The sequence below is a fragment of the Psittacula echo genome, assembly GCF_963264785.1.
Source record: "Psittacula echo genome assembly, chromosome: 2".
Taxonomy (NCBI): domain Eukaryota; kingdom Metazoa; phylum Chordata; class Aves; order Psittaciformes; family Psittacidae; genus Psittacula; species Psittacula echo.
Window position 1 is genome coordinate 147,999,967 of NC_137737.1, and position 26,318 is coordinate 148,026,284.

At 37.7% G+C, this 26,318-nt stretch overlaps 1 protein-coding gene across 1 annotated transcript in view; it reads left to right on the forward strand.

The window, feature by feature from the left end:
• The window catches only part of MTBP (MDM2 binding protein), a gene marked incomplete at both ends in the record, with an annotated part of 29,941 nt that overhangs the window by 1,140 nt on the left and 2,483 nt on the right, over nt 1-26,318 (forward strand). Inside the window, 18 exons of the mRNA XM_080610880.1 lie at nt 643-716; nt 832-977; nt 1,459-1,517; nt 2,464-2,608; nt 3,190-3,304; nt 3,933-4,067; nt 4,717-4,811; nt 5,470-5,542; nt 7,153-7,270; nt 11,452-11,625; nt 13,145-13,258; nt 14,509-14,673; nt 15,113-15,206; nt 15,793-15,948; nt 19,281-19,376; nt 22,453-22,719; nt 23,961-24,207; nt 25,360-25,473. Coding sequence (XP_080467006.1) covers nt 643-716; nt 832-977; nt 1,459-1,517; nt 2,464-2,608; nt 3,190-3,304; nt 3,933-4,067; nt 4,717-4,811; nt 5,470-5,542; nt 7,153-7,270; nt 11,452-11,625; nt 13,145-13,258; nt 14,509-14,673; nt 15,113-15,206; nt 15,793-15,948; nt 19,281-19,376; nt 22,453-22,719; nt 23,961-24,207; nt 25,360-25,473 — 2,387 coding nt within the window. The remainder of the gene's footprint in view (nt 1-642; nt 717-831; nt 978-1,458; nt 1,518-2,463; nt 2,609-3,189; nt 3,305-3,932; nt 4,068-4,716; nt 4,812-5,469; nt 5,543-7,152; nt 7,271-11,451; nt 11,626-13,144; nt 13,259-14,508; nt 14,674-15,112; nt 15,207-15,792; nt 15,949-19,280; nt 19,377-22,452; nt 22,720-23,960; nt 24,208-25,359; nt 25,474-26,318) is intronic.

Here is a 26,318-nt window from a genome sequence, read left to right on the forward strand (position 1 = left end):
ATTTCTGAAGATCTGCATTAGTACTTTCAGGGGTTGAGTGTTTGGGGTTTTTTTGTTGTTAAAAAATGCTTGCTTAATTATTTAATTGGTTTGGATATCCAGTGTTGAGCTGTTAAGGCTCATCTTGTCACAGCTAACATATAATTGTTGTTTGTGTTTTATATATATGTGTAAGTGGGGAAATACAGTATAGTGGGGAAACCACTATAAGCTGTTAAAATTCATAAAGATGGGAATGTTAAGCGTTAAGCTGTTTTCAACCTCTGTGCTTTTAATTGCATAGAAAAGTTGAGGGAGCATCTCATTTAGTGAACTGTGTGAACCACATTTATGAAAGTTGAAATTTACTTCACATATGATACAGCCTCTGCAAATGGAGAGCCACATTGCCTAAAATGGAGAAGAGGTTGAAGATTTTCTTTCTTATTAACAGTCAGAGGATCAGAAACAGACACTTGCCAAGATACTTGCCTATACCTTGATATGGTTATGGTTAGAACTTAATTATGATGCTAAAGGAAAGTGGAACTTGGGCACATTAAATTGCTTATGTAGATTCTTTCAACAGAGATGTTCATTGTAATAGGTAGAATGAATTATTGTGGATTTATTATTTTAAGTAATTGTTTTATCTCTTTGCAGCATGTTCAGTGGCTGGTGTTCCAGGAGTCAAAAAGTGGTATTTTGCAAGACATGTTATATGCGGTTACTATCAGGTAAAACTTTTTTTTTCCCCAACAATGTAAGTTCCTCAGCTGTCTGTCTTTAGTGCATGTTGAAACTGTGATGTTCCACTTACTTTTGCTTAAATAATTCTTTTTGTTTGATTAGTTCTGCAGTTCTGACTGGGAGGAAATAAATTCTGACACACAGAAAAACGACGACTCTCTCCAGACAAGTACTGATGAATGCCTGGGAGCCATACAAAATTTTGAGGAAGATGACAATAACAGTAGAGAGTCACTCTCTATGACTGAGTATGCATATTGTTATTTTTATTGGAAGTACAGTGATCTGACACTTAACAGAAATAACCCAAGAGAATAAAGAAGATTTAATAAGTGAAACTTATTGCCAAAGCAAGAGTTAACTATGAACAATCCCCACTGCTACTAAAAATAATTCTATTTTGTTTAATATAGCTTTTTTTAGCTATAGATAATTTTTACAGAATAAATGAACAGTTTTGTAACAGCTGACAGTTATATATAGAAAAAGAAGTTTCTTACTAATCCATCTTGAATCTCGCTTCCAGTTTTACTGCAGATTGTTTTGAAGTCATTTAGCCTACTTCTACCTCAGTAAAAGGGGAGATAAGTATATCTCATTGCTTAGGTATGTTTGTGCACAATTTTAAAAATATAAGATACTTACATCAAGTAGTAGTTATTTATTGTAACTTTTTGATTCTGAATGACTCTATGTTTTGTTTCCAACCATGTTGCTCTTCATTTTCAGTATCTATGATGAAGCTGCAGAAAGTCTGCATCAGTTAGCTGATAAGCTGCCTGCCCCAGGTAATCTTTCTTAATCTCAAATGAGATTTTTTTTTTTTATCTCTTTAGTTATTACTCTGAAATTTCAGCTGGTAAAATTGGAGTCAAATGGAAGAATTCAACAGATGTTGGTTTGTGAGTGGAATTAACTTATATGCTGCTCTTGCAAGTAGTTTAAGGAACTTGAGTGTGATTGGCATTGCAGATCAGCTTACAGAATAGTTTGTTACTTGTTTCTTTGGAATGCTGCATTTCAGTAGAGTTCAAGGTGAATTGTTTAAGATGTATAATTAATTTTTCCATCTGAAATAGCACCAAAGTAGTAATAGACAATGAGCAATACTAAACTCGACATGTAACTGTAGAAAGCTTTTATGAAAGAAATGGAAGGCATCATCTTGTCACAGCCAACATATAATTGTTCATGTGGGGAAACCACTGTAAGCTGTTAAAATTCATTTTACATCTGATTTGACAGATGACTGCTTGTAGGTGGAAGCCAAAGAACATGAAAAAACATAGATCAGAACTCTTGCATTCAGTTTTTATAAACTTGGGATGCATATCACCTTGCATGTTTGGGTTACATAGTGTTGCAGTAGTTGCTTTGGGACAGCAAAGGAACCGAGTGCAGAAAGAATGAGAAATAGCAGTTCAGAGGTGTTAAAAGGAGGAAAGTGACATAGTGTGGTTGTATTGGAGACAACTCTGATCTGTGAAATTCAGTGCTGAGTGAGAGAGGAGAAAGGTACCGCTGTACCTGAGTGAATGGCAAAATATTTTGTGCTAATCTAAGAGGAACAGCAAGAGATGAGCTAAAATGCATGGAAAGTGTTTTAAATCTTGCTAAAGTTGCTTGAAGTTGATCTTTAAGCACATTTATTCAGTGATGTACTTTTGTACCTTTAAATGACTGAATAATTTAATGAATAATGGTGCTTTGATTCAAATGTAACTATTTTTACAGGCAGAGCAATGGTTGATGTAATACTGCAGGCTGTTGAACGAGATGGACCCAAGTTGAAAGACTGCTTACGGGCTGTCGGTGCCCTGAAACACCTGAGAGAATGGCACTCTGCAAAAATCACTATTGCAGCAAATGACTCTAAAGGGTATGCCATTTATTCTAGGTCTATAAACGAGGTCACTCTTGTTTTGTGTTAGTGTGTATATCAGTGTCTTGAGTACTTAACATGTATACTTTGAAAATACCTAGGTCTGTATTTTGTTATTGTTCGAGCAGAGGAATTACTCATACTGGTTTATTGTAAATACATGCCCTAACCAGAGGGGCAGGCAAAAAAGCAAGTCTTCTGAAGTTCCTCTTTCTGTGAGAGCAGAAGGTAAAATGGAAGTGTTGAAGGCCAGGTTGGATGAGGCTTTGGGCAACCTGGTCCAGTGGAGGTGTCCCTGCTCATGGCAGAGGGGTTGGAACTAGCTGATCTTGAAGGTCCCTTCCAACCCAAACCATTCTGTGATTCTGTGAAAATGTTTTCTCTTTACATTGCTAGTGGCTTCACTGTGTATACAATGTTTCGAAGTTATACTATGCTACATAATAATTTGTATTGATAATAGTTTTACAAGTTTTGTAAAATGAATATGTAGCTTTCATGTAAATTCTGTCAAATTACACTTCATATTAATTTGTAGTACTAAATTTGGTAAAGTTAATTCTTCCTTACTTTTACAGTAGCTTGCAAAAGATTGCAGACTATCTATCAGCAGACTTTGTATCTTCAGATGTCATGAGTATCATTGATTCAAAAGAACTCTGGAGAGGAAAGATTCAGATATGGGAAAGAAAGGTAAAATTACTTTTCTCAGTCATGGTTTTTTTTTTTAAAGCATCTGTGTACATCATTTAAAGCATGTATTATACAGTAATAGTGCATTTTATGCTTTAAACCAAATTTGGTTTTGACAATATAATTCAAAGAGGTAAAGTGAAGTGTAGTCAAGGAGACGCTGGTTGGGGAACGGTGAGGCTGGGTGGGGAAACAACTTGCTTTTTTAGCATGATGAAAGAATAAGTGAGATCAGGGCATCAAGATTTGAATTTCAGAAATCCAGATGCTCTCCTCTGAAATACTTGCCTTATTGCTGCTTTGTCAAAATTAGATTTTTTTGTATCTATCAAAAATCATTATCATGTAACTGTAAATCACTGTAACTGTAAATCATTGTTGCACTCACACGCCTAACGTTTCTGCAAAGATTGATAGCTTCTGATTGTGAAAGACGTTTACGTTTTCTGTATTAAGGTTTTGAATATAGTAGTTGGTTATCTAAGCAATATTTTTACCTAGTTTTACAGATTTGTTGGAAACAAATATAATGCTAACTGTTTAAAATAGTAATACTGACAACTGGCTGAAGAGAAATAACTTTTTTGTCTCTTTTGACACATTTGTTGTCTATTTTCCCTTTTTCCAGTTTGGATCAGAAGTTAGTTTTCCAGACTTTTGTATGAAAAGCACTTCAGCAAAGACTTTCAGCACTTCACATTTAAGTTCTTGCTTTGCTGTTAAGGGAGAGCGACAGTCAAGGAATACTGATGCTTTGCCAGAGGCAAGTATTATTCCTGATATTTCTTTGAGCCTCTAGAATTGGTGTTTTACTTTCCTGAGAAAATTAGTAACTGGGGAAACCTTAATCAGAATTGAAAATTAAACATGAAAGTAATGATTGTTTAAGATTGAGGAATACTTCTATAGTTCATGTGTGTTCTCAAACAGGTCCTTAAACTTTCATCTGTTTGTTCTTATAAATGTGATACCAACTTTTTTTTTTCAGCAGAGACTCAATGGGAACTCCAGAATTGTATTTGTTGATAAAAGCAAAAAAGTGTGTTTATGAAAGCCAGTACCAGTTAAGAGATTATTATTTTCATTGTTTAAAAAATATACAGTTTGAATTGCATTTTTCTTCCTGCTACGTAGTATTTCTCTTTGGATTTAGATAAGAGTTACAACCCACTTGATGTACGTGGCTGACATTCTGGAAAGTAATATTTATTAAACAGAATTAAGTACCTTCCTTATTTTTTTATATATTCATGTTTAATACAGTATTGTGAAATGTTTATCTCTTTGCATTCCTTTATACATCTTTCAGATGTACTTGTAAAGCAAATGCCTCCAACAGAACACTTGAGAGAGTTCCACTGAGATATCATTATATACAGTTTTACACATTTTTTGGTTTGATCTCTTTTCAGGTTTTTCATTACTATGGTCCTGCATTAGAATTTTTACAGATGGTGCTGCTCTCTGACCTACCTTCCTTTTTTATATCGGATCTGGAATTTGAGCTGTATCCTTTTTTGAGGATCTAAACTACTACTGTAGCAGAAAGAAAACAAATCAGGATCTACCTATTCAAGCAATACATGAGAATTGGCAAGAGCTCATTTTATTCTAGCCTGTCAGCATAGTTACAGTGATTCTTCACAACTTGAATTTTTAATGTTAAAATTTAAATTACACTGATAATAACTGGCTATTTTTGATACTATTGTACATATCCTTTGTGTATGCTATGTGTGGGAAAAGAGAAATATTTACTGCTGTATAAGTTTAAATGTTTTTATTGTGTAGGTGCAAAATCTGTAGAAGGTATAGCAGAGTTTTATCTTGGGTTGTGTATGCTGCAGAGATCTCAAGGTGTATTTCTATTGGTTTTATATGTTTGGTGCAAGTCCCAGTATAACAATAGTAGCTTAGGCTGTATAAGCCTGCCAGGATTATGAATTTATAAATATGTGTTTATGCCTGCCTATATTAGAGATGTCAGTGGTGTATTTCATCATTCACTTTCCCTGGAAAGGTGACTTTTATATATTTTGTGGTACTGGAGTGTCAAATGTTAGACGCTTGCAGTCCTTATTTGACATGTGGTGGTAGCATGATTTATAAAATAAGAGATACTCAGTTCTTTGTGAAGATGAGGTTCCTTAAGCTGTTCTGTTCAGGTGTCTGGCAAGAAACAGTATGAAGGAAACATCCATGCTGCTTTTGGACCAGTTTTCTTTCCTCTCTGGGAAGGTAAATTTTTTATTTAGGCACAGCAGAAAATGAAAGTAGGTATATTGCTCATAAAAGATACAAAAATAGTATTTTTAAAACTAGTTTCTGTGCAAGCTCTCAGGACAGTGCTGTAGCAAATTTGGCTTTTAAAGGTGCATGCTATACAGGTCTGAACATTTTGTAAGCCCACTGAATGGTTTTACCTTAGCTAAGTTACGATCTCCTAAACATTTTGTAACTTTAAATCCTGTTCTAGCAGATAATTTCTGTGCTATCATAATTCAACTGTTTTTTTAGCAAAAGGCAGGCCTGTGTGCAGCGTACAAAATGTATCTAGCTAGACTGGGGTGGCAAGCTTTTTTATTTTGCACATGAATATTCTGCTTTCCTGTTTTGATTTTGGATAAAAAGTTCTTGAAACATTGTCAGGGCTAATTTTCCACACCACTTTCCCTTCGGAATGATAGCATGGTTATTCACAGCCACAGTATTAGTCTGAATATGTTTTTCCTGAATGTTTAAGGTGATACATGCTTGTTTAGGAAAGGGCTTTTTAGTGTTTATAAAATAAATCTATGTAAATCAAAACAGAACCTGGAATGCGAAAATTCTGGTACATTTATAATGAATAACTTATGTTCCCTATTTACTGTGGAGGTGGTATTCCATTATCAGGTTGTATGTTTCATCTTCAGCTTGTTATTTAGGGTTTTAGTAATCTTTTTTCTTCCCCTGCCACTCTGTTATGCTTAACAGAAAAGAAAGAAGTCCCTTTTCTAATGCTGTACCAGATGTACATTTTGGAATAGTTTTATATTAGTATATATACCAATATATGGTGTATGTATATTGGTTTATATTGGTAAATATCCTAGGTAGCTTTCATTTTATCTTTTACAATCTAAGAGCTTGCATTTCTACTAGTTTTGTTTTTTTTCTTTTAAAGACAAAGCCAAAACAATTAAAAAACACATTCTCAGGCTACTTTATAAAGTCCACACACCTTGAATTGAATATGTTTTCAAGATAATGATTTCTCATAGGCATTTTTTTTCAATCTATTACTGGAAGTATGATGCATTTGTAGGCTTTTCTCATAGCTGTAGAAGCATTTTTTTATTGCTTGAGTATTCAAATACTTAATGCATTTTTTTCTGTTAGTGCTTATTGGCCTGAAATTTATGTAAAGATGTAAACATAGTCCAGTATCTCATTAATTGAAAAGGATAATATGTAGAGAAGAAAAAAATTACACATTTTTCGAAGGAATGTAGAGTTGCTGATGCCAGCTATGTCTTCAAATTCTGTTTTTGTTCCAGATACTACTCTACGGAAGTGCTTTTAGCCAGATAATTGAAAGACTTGTAATTCATAGCAAATACGTTTTTATGTATGGAATAGAAGTTCAGCAGTTAATGATCCTTCAACTGCAGCAAAAAATAAGTGTATTTTTTACAGCTTTGTGTGAGATGCTTTTTCATCATGATGAGAATGACAGAAGTGTTAAGTAAAGAGGTTTTTCTTCAATTGAGGTACATGTGGAATAGAGCCTAATAGGTAGCTCAAGAATGAAACTTAAACCAGGTTTCACTAATATTGCATGTATTGTATTTGCTCTCATTATTTAGGTGGGAGCTTTATTTACGTTGCCATGTAGTGTAAGCAGTGTAGTCATCCCATCCCCTACCCAGCTGAGTACCAAGAAATGGAAGGAATATATGGCTAGGAAACCTAAGGTCATTACTGGTAGGTAAAACAAAGATGTCTACAGGTATATTTTGTTGTGTGTACATGTATATATATTTATATGGTATTTTTTTCTATACATTTGGGATGTCTTTTTTTTCGCCAATGAAATTAAGTTAGTGATTGTAATTTTCATTGAGTTCAGCTATGCAGGCTTGTAGGAGGAAATCGTTAAAAACAGCATGGCAAGCTGTAAGGAAACAATGCATCTCCTTTAAACCATTTTTTGTGTCCTATCTATCAGATCTCTGCATGTTTGGAGGTAGTAGAGCAGAGATTGTGGTTACAGAGCTGTTCACAGCAGCAGCATTTATGCTGTATTGGAGAGATACTACTGAAGCAGTTAAATGAGTGCAAGATGGTTTTAAAGTAAAAGAGGGGAGATTCAGACTAGATGTGAGGAAGACATTTTTTTACAATGAGAGTCTAACAGGTTGTCCAAGAGGTGGTATATGCCCCATCCCTGGAGACAGGGATCATCATCATCCCTGAAGGCCAGGCTGGATGTGGTTCTGGCCAGCCTGATCTAGTTGAAGATGTCCCTGCTCATTGCAGAAGGGTTGGACTTAGATGACCTTTGAAGGTCCTTTCCAACCCAAACTGTCCTATGATTCTAAGATCCCCAGTGTCTGCAAGATGATCTTTGTCCTGTGCTCCAGTGGAAGAGTTTTGTACAAGTATTAACTCTAATGTGATCAGTAATAAACAATAGGTTCTTATTAGGGCTCTTGAGCAAAATTTAGAATAGGAGGAGAAACATGGCCATTTAAAAATATAGGATTGTTTAGTTGAAAACTACTTAATTTTTTAGTGGTTGCCATTCATCTGACTATACTAAGGATTTCCGAATCCTTAATCTCTTCTGTGGGAGAGTGTAATTCTTTGACTTGGTAGTTCACAAATGCTAATTATGATTAAAATGAAAAATAGCATCTCTCCCATGAGAAATCAGCTTTGAGATGCCAAGATAAACTGGAAAAGTAAAACATTTCAAAAGACTAGGGAAGTGGGGAATGGTACAATAGTGAAAATACGTCTGGAATCTTCTTTTCTTTATTGTTTTTTATTTTCTTCTTTTCTTGGATTTATATATTGAGGTAGTGGGATTTCCCCACTCTTCCCCCCTCACTTAAAATTTTCAAGAAAGACTCAAATACTTTATGCTTGTTCCAAACAAAAATGTGTAATACTAATAAATATCAGGATCCTCTTAAGTTATTTATTGAGACAGCACTGCAGATATTTTATGAAATCGATTTGGCTTTTAAAAATTAGTGCAGCAAAACGTTTTCATTCTCTCAATATCTACATCTACCAATGTGCTATAAAATCTTTTTTATGTAACAAGATAGCAAACCCATCCTTTCACTGTTACCATCAATTCCTAAATCAATTTATCACCTACTACAAGCTCAGGAGTGTTGCATCCCAATTAGAAGAAGTGCAGCAGGAGGGCCAGGAGACCTCCTCGGGTAGATAAGGAGCTGCTGAGGAAACTTCAAAGTAAAAAAGAGGCTTATAAAAGGTGGAAGCAGGGACAGGCGGCCTGAGAAGAATACAGGGATGTTGTCCGGGAAGCTAGGGACCAGGTTAGTAAAGCTAAGGTCCAGTTAGGATTAAATTTGGCTAGGGATGTTAAGAATAACAAGAAGGGATTCTATAGGTACGTAGAGAATAAAAGACAGACTAGGGACAGCATAGACCCCCTCCGGAAGCTATCAGGAGAACTGGCTACCCAGGATTTGGAGAAGGCTGAGGTTCTTAATGACTTCTTTGCCTCGGTCTTCATTGGCAAATGCTCTGACCACACTAGCCAAGTTTTGGAAGGCAGATGCAGGGCCTGTGAGAATGAAGAACCCAGGCCCACTGTAGGAGAGGATTTGGTTCGAGACCATCTTAAGAACCTGAACGTACACAAGTCCATGGGACCTGATGAAATCCATCCGCGGGTCCTGAAGGAGCTGGCGGATGAAGTTGCTAAGCCACTGGCCATCATATTTGAAAAATCATGGCAGTCAGGTGAAGTTCCCGACGACTGGAAAAGGGAAATATAACCCCCATTTTCAAGAAGGGGAAAATGGATGACCCGGGGAATTACAGACCAGTCAGTCTCACCTCTGTGCCTGGCAAACTCTTGGAGCAGATTCTCCTGGAAGGCATGCTAAGGCACATGAAAAACAAGGAGGTGGTTGGTGACAGCCAGCATGGCTTCACTAATGGGAAATCCTGCCTGACCAATTTCGTGGCCTTCTTTGGTGGCTACGGAACTGATGGACAGGGGCAGAGCAGTTGATGTCATCTACCTGGACTTCTGCAAAGTGTTCAACAGTGTCCCACACGATATCCTTGTCTCTAAATTTAAGAGACATCAATTTGATGGGTGGACCACTCGGTGGATAAAGAACTGGCTGGATGGCTGCATGCAAAGAGTTGTGGTCGATGGCTCAATGTCCGGCTGGAGACCGGTAATGAGTGGTGTCCCTCAGGGATCGGTGTTGGGACCGGTCTTGTTCAACATCTTTGTCGGTGACACGGACAGTGGGATTGAGTGCGCCCTCAGCAAGTTTGCTGATGACACCGAGCTGTGTGGTTCGGTTGATACATTGGAGGGAAGGGATGCCATCCAGAGGGACCTCAACGCGCTTGTGAGGTGGGCTGATGCCAACCTATGAAGTTTAACCATGCCAAGTGCAAGGTCCTACACCTGGGTTGGAGCAATCCCAGGCACAGCTACAGGTTGAGCAGAGAAGAGATTCAGAGCAGCCCTGCAGAGAAGGCCTTGGGGGTGTTGGTTGATGAGAAAATGAACATGAGGCGGCTTCAGTGTGCGCTCGCAGCCCAGAAAGCCAACCGTATCCTGGGCTGCATCAAGAGGATCATGACCAGCAGGTCGAAGGAGGTGATCCTGCCCCTCTACTCTGCCCTTGTGAGACCTCACTTGGAGTATTGTGTGCAGTTCTGGTGTCCTCAACATAAAAAGGACATGGAACTGTTGGCACAAGTCCAGAGGAGGGCCACGAGGATGATCAGGGGACTGGAGCACCTCCCGTATGGAGACAGGCTGAGAAAGTTGGGGCTGTTCAGCCTGGAGAAGAGAAGGCTGCTTGGAGACCTCATAGCAGCCTTCCAGGATGTGAAGGGGAGCTATAGGGGTGCTGGCGATAGACTCTTCATTAGGGACTGTAGTGATAGGACAAGGGGTAATGTGTTAAAACTTAAAAAGGGAAGCTTAGATTGGATCTAAGGAAGAATTTCTAAGGAAGAATTTCTTTACTGTAAGGTTGGTAAGGCACTGGAATGGGTTGCTCAGGGAAGTTGTGAATGCTCCATCCCTGGCGGCGTTCAAGGCCAGGTTAGACAGAGCCTTGGGTGGCATGGTTTAGTGTGGGGTGTCCCTGCCCATGGCAAGGGGGTTGGAACTGGATGATCTTAAGGTCCTTTCCAACCCTGACTGTTCTGTGATTCTATGACTGTAATTTATTTTCAAAAGTGCATACTATATGCCAGTGTTTAAAAATAGAATGTGTTTATCTCTCACCCAGGCTATGCACAAGTGTAAAGCACTGCGTGAAATTCTTCTAATGAATAATGCAGCTTCTTTGGGAAGAGTCTTTCCTTTTTCTTCTACAGATGTATGTTCTTCCAGTGGACATTTACCATTATTCAGTACACATATGCAAAAAGTGCCTGTTCTTAACCTAGCAAAACAGACCTTTCTCTAATCAGTACATATGCAGCACACTATTTGTCTAATTCTTCATTATTTCATTGTTAAAACGTAACCTTGCCAGTTAAACTCTTGCCTTTTACTAAGACCAACTGAAGAACTTCTCTTGGTTGGTGGTTAGAGTTCCCAGATGTACCTTATAGCCTGCATTGGAAAGCTGGTCGTTGCTACAGTCACAAGAGTTCAGTGTTGGTAACACACTAGCTTTAACCCAGCAGCATAGTCCCACTCATCTTTGCTGCTATAGATCACCGATTTTTTACATTCTCTTCAGTGTGTAACTTTTGAAGGGGTAAATATCAGCTATAGTTAGTGCATGTTCTAAAATCTTGTCAGTAACATTTCTCACAGAACACAAGAGAGCAAGTGAAAGAAACTTGGTGGTGGATGATAGCCTCTTTTAAAGCTGTTTTCCTGAGGGTGTTTTTCACAGTTATGTCCTGATGTTTTTAAGTTCCAGAAATTGAACTGAAAGGAGAATCTTGCCGGTATTACTTCTTGCTACAAGGGAATGGCTCTGGAGGATGTAAAGCAACCTTGATTCATTCAGCTAGCCAGATCAATGGTACGGCCACTCTTGCTGCGGTAAATGGAAAGCTAAACACAAAAGCAGAAGAAACAGAGTCAAGTAAGGGTTATTACTTATATACTTGAGAGTATCTGAATATAAGCAAGTGCTACCAAAATTTAAATGTTCCTTTTATTCATTGCAGTCTGTGTTAAAAGGGGGAAAACAGAGGAATAGTACACTTCGAATGGTCTTTCAGCAATATTTTTCAAATTGATAAAAAATATCTTATTTATTCACACAGTTTACTACTACCATATTTTTTAAATTGACTGATTGTAGTCACTCATTTCTTATAACTGTGATTAGTTGTAAATATTTTGATGTACAGGTGCGTCCAAGTAATATGAATGCAAATCAAATTTGCAAAAACTTAAAAGTTAAAAAGTAGGTATTGTTGGTGTAAAGAATTACCAACCTGTTGCGAAATGGACTCAGTCAGAGATCAATGTGATCAGACAAAGCCATTTATTATAGAAAACTAACTCTTTATATACTATTACTTAGAGTTGTTTGCACTAACTTGGCCCATTGTGATTGGATACATATCTTTGAGGCCCTTAACAACTAACATATAATTGGTTAAGCACAAGTGTGAGAACCTGACCTTCAAAGTTTTCCAACAGTCCTCAATTTAGCAACTCAGTAAATTCCAGCTCCTTCTTATCTTGCTGAGATTCTCGCTCCCATCCTCCTTCACCTTTTGTTGTCCCTTGGTTCATGTCAAACTCCACGTAGGCACTTGCTGATCTGGGTACCTGGCCATTCTTTGCCAGAAAGTCATCCACACCAACCCATGCAAAATCAAGGCAATTAGCTGTTGGCAAGCCTGTTTAGCTGATGATTTAAAACCCACAAGTAAAACCCATAAGGTGAGCAGGCAAGTTGAATTTCATGGCTATGTTTCCAGTTACTTTGCAGATGTCCATATTACAGAGTGGTTAGGATATGAGCTAACACTTGTATCAGGTGCTCCACTAGGTAAGAGCGTGTATGTAGGCATTTATCTTAAAGTAGTTGTCGTGTTAGAACTACATATAGTAGATAACTCTGCTAATTCCTGTATTTGCTCTCAATAACACTGATGAAGAGCACAGTGACCTGCATCTTATCCGCTTATTTCCTTATTATTGAAATAAATCTGTGTGTGATATAACTGACTACTTACCATTTGTCCTAATTAAAATCCCGTTAGTACACTGTCAGAAGACTGAAAGTCCTAGACCAGATGCTGAGAGAAAACTTCTTTCTTTCCTGGCATCAAATTGAGGATCTTTTTACCTTCCTTAAATGTTAGTTGTGTTAAGGTCTTGTCATTGTATTGGTTTAGTACAGAAATTCAAAAATATTGACAGATATCTATTCCAAGCTATCCCCTGATGTTCAGTTCTAATTAATTGCTTTTTGTTGTTGTTTGTTTTTTTCAAATGATCAGCTGTATTTGAAAGTCTGGTTGTTTCCTGTGAGTAGGAAATTTGTATCTCTTTTGTGTTTCTGTCTTCTTAAAAGAAGTAATGACTTGGTGTCTCCAAAGAGCTATGAGAGAATCTTAATAATAAATTTCTGCTAATCTGTACAGGCTTTTTTATTGCTGACTTTATCAAGTCTCTGCCAAATTATTGTGGAGAGGAGATTGTACAGAGAGAAAAGAAACTGACTCGTCTCCATGGGTTTGTCTTGAAGGAATATCTCGGTGAGTAACAGAGAACACAGTATTTAAAAGATCCTTATTTCAAACTGAATGTGACTGCTCACCTTACAGAAGTGAGCTAATCACTTTGTGAAGAAAAAAGTGGAGCTTTAAAAAGACGCTTTCTATAGTATATCTATGATTGTATGTCAGATAGTGACTTAAATATTGAGAAGAAGAGAACACTGAACTTTGAAGTTGGTGGGTGTTTGTTACACTAATGCTCTGAATGTTTGATCATAGTTTTGGAATAATTCTGTTGTAACTTTTTCTCTGCTTTATTTTTCTGTTTATGCTTTTTCCCTCCAAAACCCCTTACTGCTGGATGTGCCTTCTACAGAAATAATTCTGGTTTGGGGTTTTCAGGGGCTTTTTATTTTTTCTTGCAAAAGTCTGGAACAGCAGAGAAGTATGTATTGGAGACTTGTTACATTTGTCATGATAATTGTTCATAACAATAACTGAAAGGTCATCCTTTGTAGATTTTCATGACTTTGTAGAGAAGTAGGTTTTACTGTCCTGATTTTTTCCATCTAAGTCCATTGCTTAAAGAAACTCAATTAAAACGAAAAATGCTTCTGAGAGATTGGTTAGATTATTGAAAATGGCATATTGTGAAGGTAAGCGCATTACCAGTAACAGAATACCAGATCAAGAATAATATATCTGATAATAGTCTTGTCTTCCACCCCCACCAACTTGCAGTCATCCTCAGATTATTTTAACCCTGAGCCTGGGGCTTCTTTAGAACTAGTGTTTTAGTTTGTTTTGAGCGGGTCACCCATTTCTGTTAGGATGAAGACTGGACAGGAGCAGTTGGGATTTGCTAATCATCTTGAATCATATCAGAATTACCGGACACTCGGTATGCTGACCAAAGATAATGGAACAGGCTATCAGTTATGTTGGAGCTGCAGTCCTTCAACAGCAGTAAAAATAGGTGGGTAGGACGCTCTGTAGACTGGAGCTTTTCATATTTAGGTTTAGCAAGTCCAGATGTTTGTCTCTGGGGGATTCAAACCTGGATATACTCAGAAATGCACATACACAGAAATTAAAGGAGGTGATTCTCATGTGGTTTTAACTATTCTCACTGCAAGGTGTTTTCACTTGCCTATGCAATAGTGTAGTGAGCAGTTTACTAACTTGTGTTTGTGGATTTTCTCATTTGGTTGGTTTCTTGGCAAGCTCCAGTTATTCTTTGTTACTTAGCAGGTGCAGTAACTTTTCTTTCTTTCTTTTTCCTTTTATAGAGCGAAAGAAATTGACTGAGCAGCCTCCAATTATTTCTACTGGTGAGCTCAAAAAATTGTTAGAGCTTACAAGAGAATCTTTCTTGGACCTGTGCAACACTGGTCTTCCTAAACCTGTTCTACAGAAGGCTGTCGATAAAACTAGGTCATGCACTGTGACTTTTGGTAAGTATTACTGTTTAGAAAATACACTGCTTATTCTCCTTCAATGTATTTTCATACCTGTTGCCAATTTTTTTACTAAAAGGAGGAGAGTCTTTTACCAGAAGAAGGAAAAATAGAAAAGTAAAGTAGCTTTCTAGGCCTTTTTTGTAAACTGAAATTACCCGTGCAATAACTGCTTCCTTTCTTTTCCTTGACAAAAAAAATACGCAGAAAACATTTCTCATCACAGCACCAGACAGATTTTCCTTATATTTATATACATATACTTACATGTATATAAATATAAGGAAATATATATACATATATGTATATAAATATAAGGAAAAAAATATGTATTTGAAGGAATATCTATAAAGAAGTTTATATGAATTTATATATCTCTTTAAAGAGTAAGCTGCTTTATTTCTATTAAGGGTTATCCACCATCTTTTTCTTACAGAACCTGATTTAATGGAGCCAGATCCATTAGAATGGCCAGAAAGACATGTTCTTCAGAATTTGGAAAACTTTGAAAAAACCAAACAAAAAATGAGGTAATGGTTAAATACTGGAGATTTTCTTTGTAGCGGTCATTGAACACCTCTGTAGGCAAACTGTAGATGTTGATAGCCATTCTGTAAACTGTTTTCAAATATATTGACAATCTTTCAGAGGAAACATTGCTTAAGGCAGAAACTAAGTTTTTGTCCATTTCCAAAGGCATATCTTTTTGGTATTTAAAGTATTGTTTTGATTTGTATTGATAGAACTGAAAGTTAGCTAAAAGTAATATAGTTCCAAAATTAAATTACCAAAATGGAATTACTGGAAAATAATAACCAGAGTAGAAATACATACAACCCCTTCTTCCCAGGTTTTATTTCATAAGTGTGCTCTAAAATCTTGAAGAAATAACTTTTCTCCAGTAGGATGGTAGAAAATTTGCATCAAATATACTTTATCATGAACATTCGTGTAGATGATCTCAAGGAGCAACCTTGTTCGTTTTACTTTGGAAATGCATTTAATTGCTCCCAACTAGCAGTGATTTTCGCTTTTAACTACAATGAGATTACTAACAAAAAGATTGAAAAGAAAAATAATCTTAGATTGGTCTTTTTTTTCTTTTCCTTATTTCAGAGTTCCTATGTTTGCACATTCGTCTGAGCAATTGCTGGGGCATAAAGATGGCCAGAGGGAGTCACTGACATTGCTTGATGCTAAAGAATTACTGAAATATTTCACGCCAGAAGGACTGCCCATTGGTGATCTTCAACCACTACAAATACCAAAACGGTATGAATTCAGCAGATCAAAACCACACTCAGAATGATATAGGGGAATGTGAATAACAACTGAATGAGTGTCTCAGAATGGTCTAACTGGATTTGAGTTTCTAATTTGCAACATTCTTTAATCACGTGCTTGCCAGTGAAATCAAGTTATGGTTCTCCAGTTGGTCTTGCTACTTAGTTCTTTAAGAATCTGAAATGGCCAGAGATGATGTTGGCCCTATGAATTTAATTAACAAAGTAATCACCTGATGCCAGCAGACCTTTGCCATGGCTATGCTGCAGGCAGTCACCTCCATACTTGTCCATTTCCAAAAGAGTATTTCCAACAAAGCAGAAGTTACTGTGGCAGAACTTTAATTTTATTGGTGTGATTTCTTTCATTCAGTGAAGGGAAGACCAGGTGGGAAGAGAAAGTGTAAAAAGGGCAATAGCTGAGCCTATTTCACTGTGTTGGTCTAATGTCATGCTGGGCCAGTATTTCTATCGATATTCCTAATGTGGTAAATGGCTTTTTAAACGAAGCTTGTCTATTCTGGCTACTTTGCAAGTAGTGTGTCTCTGGGAAGGTATTAGTATATTAACCATTGCTTTTTCAGCAAGAAGATTGATACAGAATGCTAATGGAGTAATTTTCAGGTTCTGAACATCTGTTAGAGTTAAGCCCAACCTGTGTAAGAGTCAGATAAGGTTTGTAGATGCAGAGCCTATTCTATTTGTGAAGTGTGTCATAGACTGCTAGGTTAGCAAGACCATCTTTGCAGTCACTAGCATTATATTTGTTGACCTTTTAAATGTTGAATAATGGAATGTAAAATGGAATTATTAGAGACAGCCTTTGATACTTTTTTAAACTTCATTATATTTAATAAATTTAGAGGTCTTGTGCGAGAGAAAGGTTTGTAGGATTTTGGAGACTTCAGTAAAATACTCACTGGAGTTTTGAAGCTAACCTAAAGATGTTCTGAGCAGAGAATTCAAGCAAGTTAGAAAATACACAGTGGAGGTTGAGAGTTCTCTACAGAATTGTTAGTTAAGGAGTGCAGATGATTTAGAATTTTGGCTATAATGTAAACCATTTTAATTCCAATGAGTTGTATGGGAAAAGAGGTGAATAATTTTTTAGCTACAAAAATGGTTGGTTTTTTTAATCCCCAATTTTTCAAAAACCTCCAGAGAATCTTCATAGCATAGAATACTTTGATTCTCTTGAAAAATGGTTTGTACAGTAGATATGAAAGCACACTGACAACAGACTCAAAGGTTTTCGTGACCCACAGAAGTTAACATGTGATTTTATGAGCAACCAGTGAATTAAAGGCATTTTCACTTGTTTTGCATGTTTGAGCTTAAATAGAGGTTTGATAGACTAGAGCTTTGGCTAACTGTCTTTCTAAATTGCCATCTTGCTAAATTCAGTATCACGTCTTTCCTGGATGTTTTTCCCAGATTATTTTTCCAGTGCTAATGATACAGAGACAGTCTATGTGAATAAAACTTGAAGCAATGTGTAAGTTTAGAGCAGTTGACGTCATCTACCTGGACTTCTGCAAAGCCTTGGACACTGTCCCACACGATATCCTTGTCTCTAAATTGGAGGGACATCAATTTGATAGGTGGACCACTCGGTGGATAAAGAACTGTCTGGATGGCCGCATGCAAAGAGTTGTGGTCAATGGCTCAATGTCCGGCTGGAAACCGGTAACGAGTGGTGTCCCTCAGGGATCGGTGTTGGGACCGGTCTTGTTCAACATCTTTGTCGGTGACATGGACAGTGGGATTGAGTGCACCCTCAGCAAGTTTGCCAATGACACCAAGCTGTGTGGTTCGGTTGATACATTGGAGGGAAGGGATGCCATCCAGAGGGACCTCAACGCGCTTGTGAGGTGGGCTGATGCCAACCTATGAAGTTTAACCATGCCAAGTGCAAGGTCCTACACCTGGGTCGGAGCAATCCCAAGCACAGCTACAGGTTGGGCAGAGAAGAGATTCAGAGCAGCCCTGCAGAGAAGGCCTTGGGGGTGTTGGTTGATGAGAAAATGAACATGAGGCGGCTTCAGTGTGCGCTCGCAGCCCAGAAAGCCAACTGTATCCTGGGCTGCATCAAGAGGATCATGACCAGCAGGTCGAAGGAGGTGATCCTGCCCCTCTACTCTGCCCTTGTGAGACCTCACTTGGAGTATTGTGTGCAGTTCTGGTGTCCTCAACATAAAAAGGACATGGAACTGTTGGCACAAGTCCAGAGGAGGGCCACGAGGATGATCAGGGGACTGGAGCACCTCCCGTATGAAGACAGGCTGAGAAAGTTGGGGCTGTTCAGCCTGGAGGAGAGAAGGCTGCGTGGAGACCTCATAGCAGCCTTCCAGTATCTGAAGGGGGCCTACAAGGATGCTGGGGATGGACTCTTCATTAGGGACTGTAGTGACAGGACAAGGGGTAACGGGTTCAAAGTTAAACAGGGGAAGTTTAGATTGGATCTAAGGAAGAAATTCTTTACTGAGAGGGTGGTGAGGCACTGGAATGGGTTGCCCAGGGAGGTTGTGAATGCTCCATCCTTGGCGGTGTTCAAGGCCAGGTTGGACGAAGCCTTGGGTGACATGGTTTAGTGTGAGATGTCCCTGCCCATGGCAGGGGGGTTGGAACTGGATGATCTTAAGGTCCTTTCCAACCCTAACTATTCTATGATTCTAAGTTTCACATACTGCTGCATCTTGCCTTCATGTCTTCCCTTCTTTGGGAAGATTAAATGAGATGTGACTTTACGTTGTTTGCTAGGATCTGGCAGCAAGATCTTTCTGTCTGTTTTGCAATGCCTTATGCTGTTGAAATACTTTCAAATAAATTCCTGTGATTCAGTTGCAGAGTTACTAGCTGGAATTCAAACGTCACAGGAGACAAGTGTTTAGTTATGAAGCCTGGGCGACAGTTAGCTTTGACAACTTGAAGCTAAAGGGAAGGAATTCACTGATTATAGCACTGGGTTGAGAAATGGGAGGTCAGTTTCTGGTTCTTCTCAGGCGTCCCTTTGTGTAATGGGTGTGATAGTTGTGGTGATAGTTGCCTGTTTTTATTGATAAAAGTATTTGGACCATTGACCACTAAACTGGTTGAAATATCTAAAAGCTTCTGTTATAATAACAGCACAGTAGGTATTAGTTGAACTAAAGTTTGCACTTCAGTAAAGCTTTAGTATTCCTTTGATACTGTACCCCAGGGCTTAGCTACAACACATGATGATTTGGTCTTCCTATGGCAAAGTATTTGTTCTGACTTCTAGAAGTATAATTTATCCTGACTGTAATTAGTTGAAATAGATCTGTATTTTTTTCCTTTCAGTGAAAACACATTTTTTTTGACACCAGAGCTTACTCCTCGGAAACTCAGAGGTTTGCCTTTTGAAAAAGCAACTGGGTGCCATTATCATGGACTTGAGTAAGTTTCCTTCCTTCAGCTTCTTTTCCCAAAATTATTTTTCATCTTCCAGTCATGGTATAATTGGAAACATTTCAAGTGACATGAACACTAATTATGGAAAACTTTATGTATCCTTTTCCTTCACTGGAACAACTTTGCCCATGACATCTCTCCCCTCTTGCCTTTATTTTATTCACTAGTTGAAATTGAGACACTCCTGTCTTGATGGTAATGTAAAAACACTTTAGTTGGTTTTTTTTAAGCTGTACTGCTGTAGCTATTCTCAATGTCTCTGGAAATTTTAATTCATAATCAGAAGTGGCATTTAAAAGAGGGTTCATTAGTACATACCAAGTCTCTGGAGCTGCACATGGGTGAACTGCATATGTAGTTTCTACTTTGATATTAAATTGTAGGCACTTTCAGACTGATAGTCACAAGGTTTATGAGACCCGCTGTTAAGTGTGTTACCTGTGTGTTTGGGAAACCCGAAAAAACACCAGCAGGCAAGTGTTAGTGGAATCTTCAAAAGGATCAATATCATTAAGATTGTATTTAGTTCCAGACAGACAGCATTATTTATTTATCAAAGCTTCAGATAGGCCAACATCATAATGTAGCTGTATAAAAATCATTTAGAAAAATTATAAATGTCATTGAGGAGAAGAGGAAAAGAACATACACAAACTCTAGAGTAGATAATTCAGCATAACTCTTCTGCGTAGACAGACTCTGAGTCTTAGCACAGCGATGGCAGTTTTAGTCTTCTTGCAAATTTCTTCTACCTCCTAAAATTGCATTTTCAGATTATAATTTGATTAAGAATACTACTGGATTTTTTTTTTCCCATTCAACTGCTGGTAACTTAGGAGCCTGTTAGCCTTTTAAAGTTTGTAACAAAAGACATAGAAAGGCAAGTGGGTATATAGGAGAAATGCAGATTTGTCCTGACGTGTGGGGAGAAAGCACTTGGCTGTTGTCTGTTGGCATGTGGTAGGTACCTTGTTGACCTGCCTATCCTCAGCAGGGATTGCGCGTGGAGATTCAAATTAGGCACAGCACAACTTGTGCTGCCTCTTCCCATGGCAAAATATGACAGGTAGAGACCACAGCAGGGCCTGAATGTTGTGGAGAGCAGGGAAACCCTGACATATTGATGTTACAAGGGGAATGTGCTAGCAATAAGGGAGGGAGGCAGTAGAGTGAGGTGGCAGAAACTAGTGTGAAAGGGAGGAACCCATGATTAAAACAGATTTCTGGTGTAATGAACCTGTGCCAAACACTTGAATCCTGTGTTGCAAAGAGAAAGCAATTGCTGTTAAAGCAGAGTGAGTAAAATGACAATTTAACTTCGAAAGATAAAAACATTTTTATCTTTGTAGGGGATGTGATTATGCAAAGGACTGAGAATAGGAATAAGGGAAATTAAATACCTTGGAATTTGTGAGTTAAGGGAAAGTACTCTTATCAGATAATGAATTTATTTCTAGTGGGAGGTCTTACTCGGCTGTAGAAGTGGATTCAGTGGGTTGTTATTAGAAAAGTGATTTTCTTCCCGAATATGAAGTACTATGAAGAAAGTGGAAAAATCAGAACTAGCAATCTAACATGGCTCTGTGGTAAGTCATTAAAGCAAAGAATATGTCTAGAGTTTCTAAGAGTAGGAAACATTCCTAAGTAGTTTGGAAGGTGTGCTTGAGAGATAGCTCACATTATTCAGAATGCCTGTTAAGAAAAGGATGGGATAATATTGGATAATAGTGTTGTCTTTCCCTGCAGTAGAAGTAGCGAGAGTTAATGGGCAATGAAGCATTGGTCTCCTGCAAAGAATCTCGGAAATCATTTACACAAGATAAAATTCAGTTGAGATGCATTTTGCATTGTTGTAATCTCATGAGTATATTTTACTGAGTTAGCACTTTTCATTTGTTCTTTTGCAGCTCCACCATATTTAATACAGTTTCTTTTGTTTCGGATGATTAAACCACTTTGTAATCAATAGGAAGCTTGTTCAGTGACACTTCTATATTTTTAGCTTGAAAAAATGTGAATCTCTCATATAGCAGTGCTTATCTCAGACAAAGCTAAAGGGTGCATTTCTAGAGAGTGCGGTTAGCAAAGAATATGTACTAAATAGCATTTCAAATACTTACCATGCCCTGTCTTCCTCATACTTACACTCAATTAATGCACTCTCACAGCAACCTTGTTTTTGGCACTGTCTGGCTTTCCCTAAAATTATGTCAGTCTCATTGCATTTTGGAATTCCTGGAGTACTTGTAACTTGCAAATTACATATTGTACTACAGGATGTTTTCTTCAGATAGTTTGCTATGTGATTCTCTTATAGTATATGCAGTCAAGAAATCTTGGGGTGGATTTTTTTGTTTGATTAGGTTTTTTACACTAGGAAGGTTGCATTCTTCCAGGAAGAAATGGAGGCATATTGTATGATCATATTATCATATTAAAGTGTATCACTTTATATGCAATAACCTGATATTTTGGGGGTCTCAGAGTTTTGATGGATGCTTGCAAGGTCTGAGGTCTGAAGATACTGTATCCATTGTGGTGCTGGGCTCATGTATTTGGGTTCAGAGCTGTCCTCGTTGCTGTTTTCTTGGAACTTCACACTGGTTAACATGTTAACAGGGGTAACATCTATTAGGTATAGACTGAACATGAAAACCAGTAAAATCTAAAATAGACTGATGATACAGATGTAAAACAGAGCTGAGTATAAGAAGCAAAAAAAGAAATCCATCATCAGCATTCTAATCCATCACTTACTGTTCAAGTAAAATTCTACTAATATCCGTGGAAATCTTATGTGTAAGACCACAGGGTAAAGACTTACAGGTAATATATGATTCAGCTTCTTCATTGGAGTTAGTCTTAACTATAGCTAAATCCATCAGGCAGGTGTTAATTTACTGGCTGGTTTAAGGTATCTTTCAGAACAATACACAAGTCCAAACACAAAAGCTTTGGAGCTTATATGGTGGTCAAAAGTAAGTTTTGTTTCTTTTTTTTTTTTTAGATTGTAATGAAGCAGAAAGTTTCTCTCACAGATTTCTTACAATTTCAATTTTAGATACTGTCTAGATAACAGAAGAGCCTTAGAGAGAGATGTGGGATATGCTGAACTTCAAACTCGTCTTATTCGCTATGAAACTCAGACTACTTGCACCAAGGAGTGCTGCCCTGTGCCAGTTGTCTTGAGTCCTCTTGCCTCTCCTGCAGTCGTGTCAGAGCCTGGAAGTGTCCCTGATGGAGAGTCTTTACAAAGCGAACTCAAACCAGAGGCTTCAAGGGTAAAGCGCAGATCAAAAGACTTGGATTGCTTTTATCCCAAGAAAAGGTAAAGCGCTGAATAAAATAAATCTTTAGCATAAAATACTTCAGTAGTTTCTTGTGAAACGCATCTTTTCTTCCATCTTGAAATGTTTTTAGTGAAGCTATCTAGACAGATGTTCTAGTTGTTTAAGCCTCTTCTGTAGGTTCGGTTTTCTTCCTCAAGTGTGACCTCTCATTGATAGCATTAAATTAATCAAAGCTATGCAGCGCAGGCAGCTTTTATTTAAGAGATTTGGAGTTGTATCTTGCAAAGTCTCAAGTGCCTTTGAAAAGATGACAGCCTCATCTAGGAGCAAAACTGTCAGTGCTGTTGCAGTACAAACTAAAGGTTTAGAAAGCTAAGCACTTTATAAACGAATAATTGACCTTCTAATCTAAAGGACTGCTGGTATAAGATGACCTACCAAAACTCAAGCTGATTCTCAGCCTTGTTTATTAAAGTCTTTTCTGGAAATTTAGTTTTTAAGACTTCCCTGTGTACCTTGTCCTCGCTCTGAAGTTGCAAACACTTTGCATCAATAAAAAATAACTGCTATGTAACACTACTTCTGAATTCACTTTACTGTAATACTTCATTTCTTCCTTCTTTCCAGTTAGATACCCTTTGCAATCTAATGCCAGTAAGCCTTTGACAGAGGTATGGTTTTAGGAATATCCTTATCTTTTGCAGCTAGTGAATAGTTACGAGAGCAGATGAGATTGTACTTAGCACTTTGTAAACTGGAGTTTTGGAATTACTAATACTCTTGCAGTTGAAAGACCAAGCATTACCGTGTTCTAGTAGAATTATAATGCCCAACTTTCCATAGTTAAAGATGAGTTGTGACATTCCTGTAGGGCCAAAATAAATTAGAGTTTCAGGAATTTTTGTCTTATCCTGAGACTGGAGGCCAGCAAACTCTGCTCTTCCTAACTATGTAGATGAACGGTCCGTATGCAAAATTCCCCCGTCTTCCAAAGAGTTTCTCTTCTTAGTTATCTTGTTTCTTTAGTTTCTTTCTAGGCTTTTTTAAGTGGAGGTACAATGGGTCTATTTATCGGAGACCAAACCAGTCAGTGAAGTGTTCTTCTAACACAAAAAATGTTTCATAACAGAATCCTGGCTGCTGTTTTCAGATGCTGTTTGCAAGAGTGTGCAGGACTTAATTCTTTCAGCAGCAGCCTCTATAACAGAAGCAAAGGCTCCAAAAGAGTCAGAACAAAATCTAGAAGTTCTTTTACTTTTCTGTTTTGTTTCCTTTCCAGGCTGACCAAATCTGAGAGCACAGATTCCCTCCTCTCTCAGGCCAGCGGAAGTAGTGGGAGTCACTCTGCAGTTGCTGTAACAAGGAGGCGCTCTGAAAGATCAGCTTCTTTAGCTTCAGTGCCATTGAAACAGCCTGGTCAGCTCCACAGAGCAACCACTAAGGCTGGCTCAGCAAGTCACGTAGGTGCAACAGAATCTGAGACTTCAAAGCCAGCTAAGGAATCGAGATCCCAGAAACATACAAGGGTAAAGAATTACGCTATTTGCTTTGTGAAAAATCATCTACTTCACTTCTTTCCATGTGACTTGATTTTTTACATTTTTTTTCAACTCAGACTGTCTTCATCTCTGTTTGTTTCTGTTTCTATTTCATTCTGTTCACTTGTGTAAGTGAATCCTGAAGGCACTGAGGAGAGTGCTGCGAAAGCAAGGAGTGAAAGAGTATGTAAGGAGTATTATTATGTCATGCCCAGGGAATTAAGGCTGAGAGAGATAACAACTAGGAATAAAAAAGGTGGGAATGGATGTAAATGAATAAGAGTTTTAAAATATAGGAAATTAATATAAAACCTAAAGGCACCAAAGAAATATCTGTCCTGGTAAGCTCAAAGCATTGTAGAAGAACAGACTACTCTTGCAATAAAAAATATTCCAATAGTGGTACAAGACCATTAACTGAGATAATTAAACATTGTTGCACCAATGTATTTAAATGTTAATAGCTCTATATATAAGGAATGCCACTTTTAAAATACTGTACACAAAACTGCTTCTGGCTTGGTGATGCTTATTTTAAATCAATCCCAGGGTGCTAGAGAGGACACTGCATGAATGTTGATGTTGTACTTTCAAAGGCAAGTTGGGATGACCCAAGTAAGTGCAATTGGTTTGATTCAGTCAGACCTACAGCAAAGTTTAAACATCTGTGATACAAAGAATGTCAGAGTAAATTTTCTAATCTGATTGTACTATTTTTTATTTTAATATGGATGTATCAAACAAAGGAATATCAATGTAAAGAAAAGTTTTATATTTATATATATGTATATATGTGTATATATATATATATATATAGTATGCTGGAGAAGAGAAAACCCAAGCCATTATCAGTTGGTTTTTTTTTTTACTGTGTTCCAAACCCCTTGTGAATATTCACTGATCCTTTATAATGCTGTGACTTGTGAACGTTTCCTTGATTTTTTGAGATGAAGTGGAAATAGATTGTTAAATAACTCTGGCAGATTTGGTAAGTGGGTTGATGGCATTGGCTTGTGAAATAAAGACAAGAGGCAAGATCAAAAAAGATCAGGTGTTCTATTTTTTATTTCTCTTCCCTTGGACAATTTTTCATGACAATAATTGGGATGAACTTTTGAGTGTGTTTCTCTTGTTTCCAAGATGCTGAAGGAGGTGGTTGCTAAGACTCTTCAAAAACATGGAGTTGCAGAGGATCACAAGTGCTTTGCCTTATGCAGCCAGCGTCTTTTTGAGATATCAAAGTTCTACTTAAAGGTAGACACATTCTTAACAGTTCTTTGTTAAGTGAATGTATTCCTTAATAAAACTTGAGATTACTGTGGGATATGCAGACTTGATTAAGCTGATACTTCCTAGTGGTATGTTAGTAGTGTGTGGATAAGCCTTTGGAACTTGTTGTCAAGTGAAAAAACCAGTCTTACAGTGTATTTTGATGTTATTTTTCAACTATTAAGCAGTTGTTTCTTATGTGAGATAAAATGTTAAAGCAATAGACTGTTAGGTAAGGTCGTGCTTATACTGTATTGCTTCCTTAGCTGTTGTACCTATCTCCCAGCCATAGCTGTGATAGCTCAGCTCTCCCTTGTTCTGAGACTATTAGCTTAAACAACTGACTCACAAGTTCAAGTTCCCTCACACACTCACAGAAGTCTTTGTAAATGCACTGTAAATGTGCACAGCTATCTAACACATATGGAGTTGGCAGCACCCTGTAGAATTGTATCAACCTCATTTTTAGGTGGAGATGAGAATTCTTTCCACAATAGGTCCACATGCTTGAGCCTATGTTACGTAGTCTGGGCACAAAATCAAGTTAAATTACAGTACAGGGTGTTTAAAAGCCGTTGCTCATAAGCTGAGCTGCTGTTTCTGGTCATTTGCATGTCTACCACTCTTTGTGAAGTAACGCAGCTTAGCCAAGTTCAGTAAAGTTGTCATTGAAGAGGGCTGAATGCTTACTCAAACCATTAGAACATCTTGCTGATGAGCATCAGCTTCTTAAATAATTAGAATGCAGTTGCTGGACGTTCTATAAGCACTCCCAAAATCTCCCTCACGTATGCCCTGAAGCAAGATCTAATCCAAAGTCAGAAGGTGTG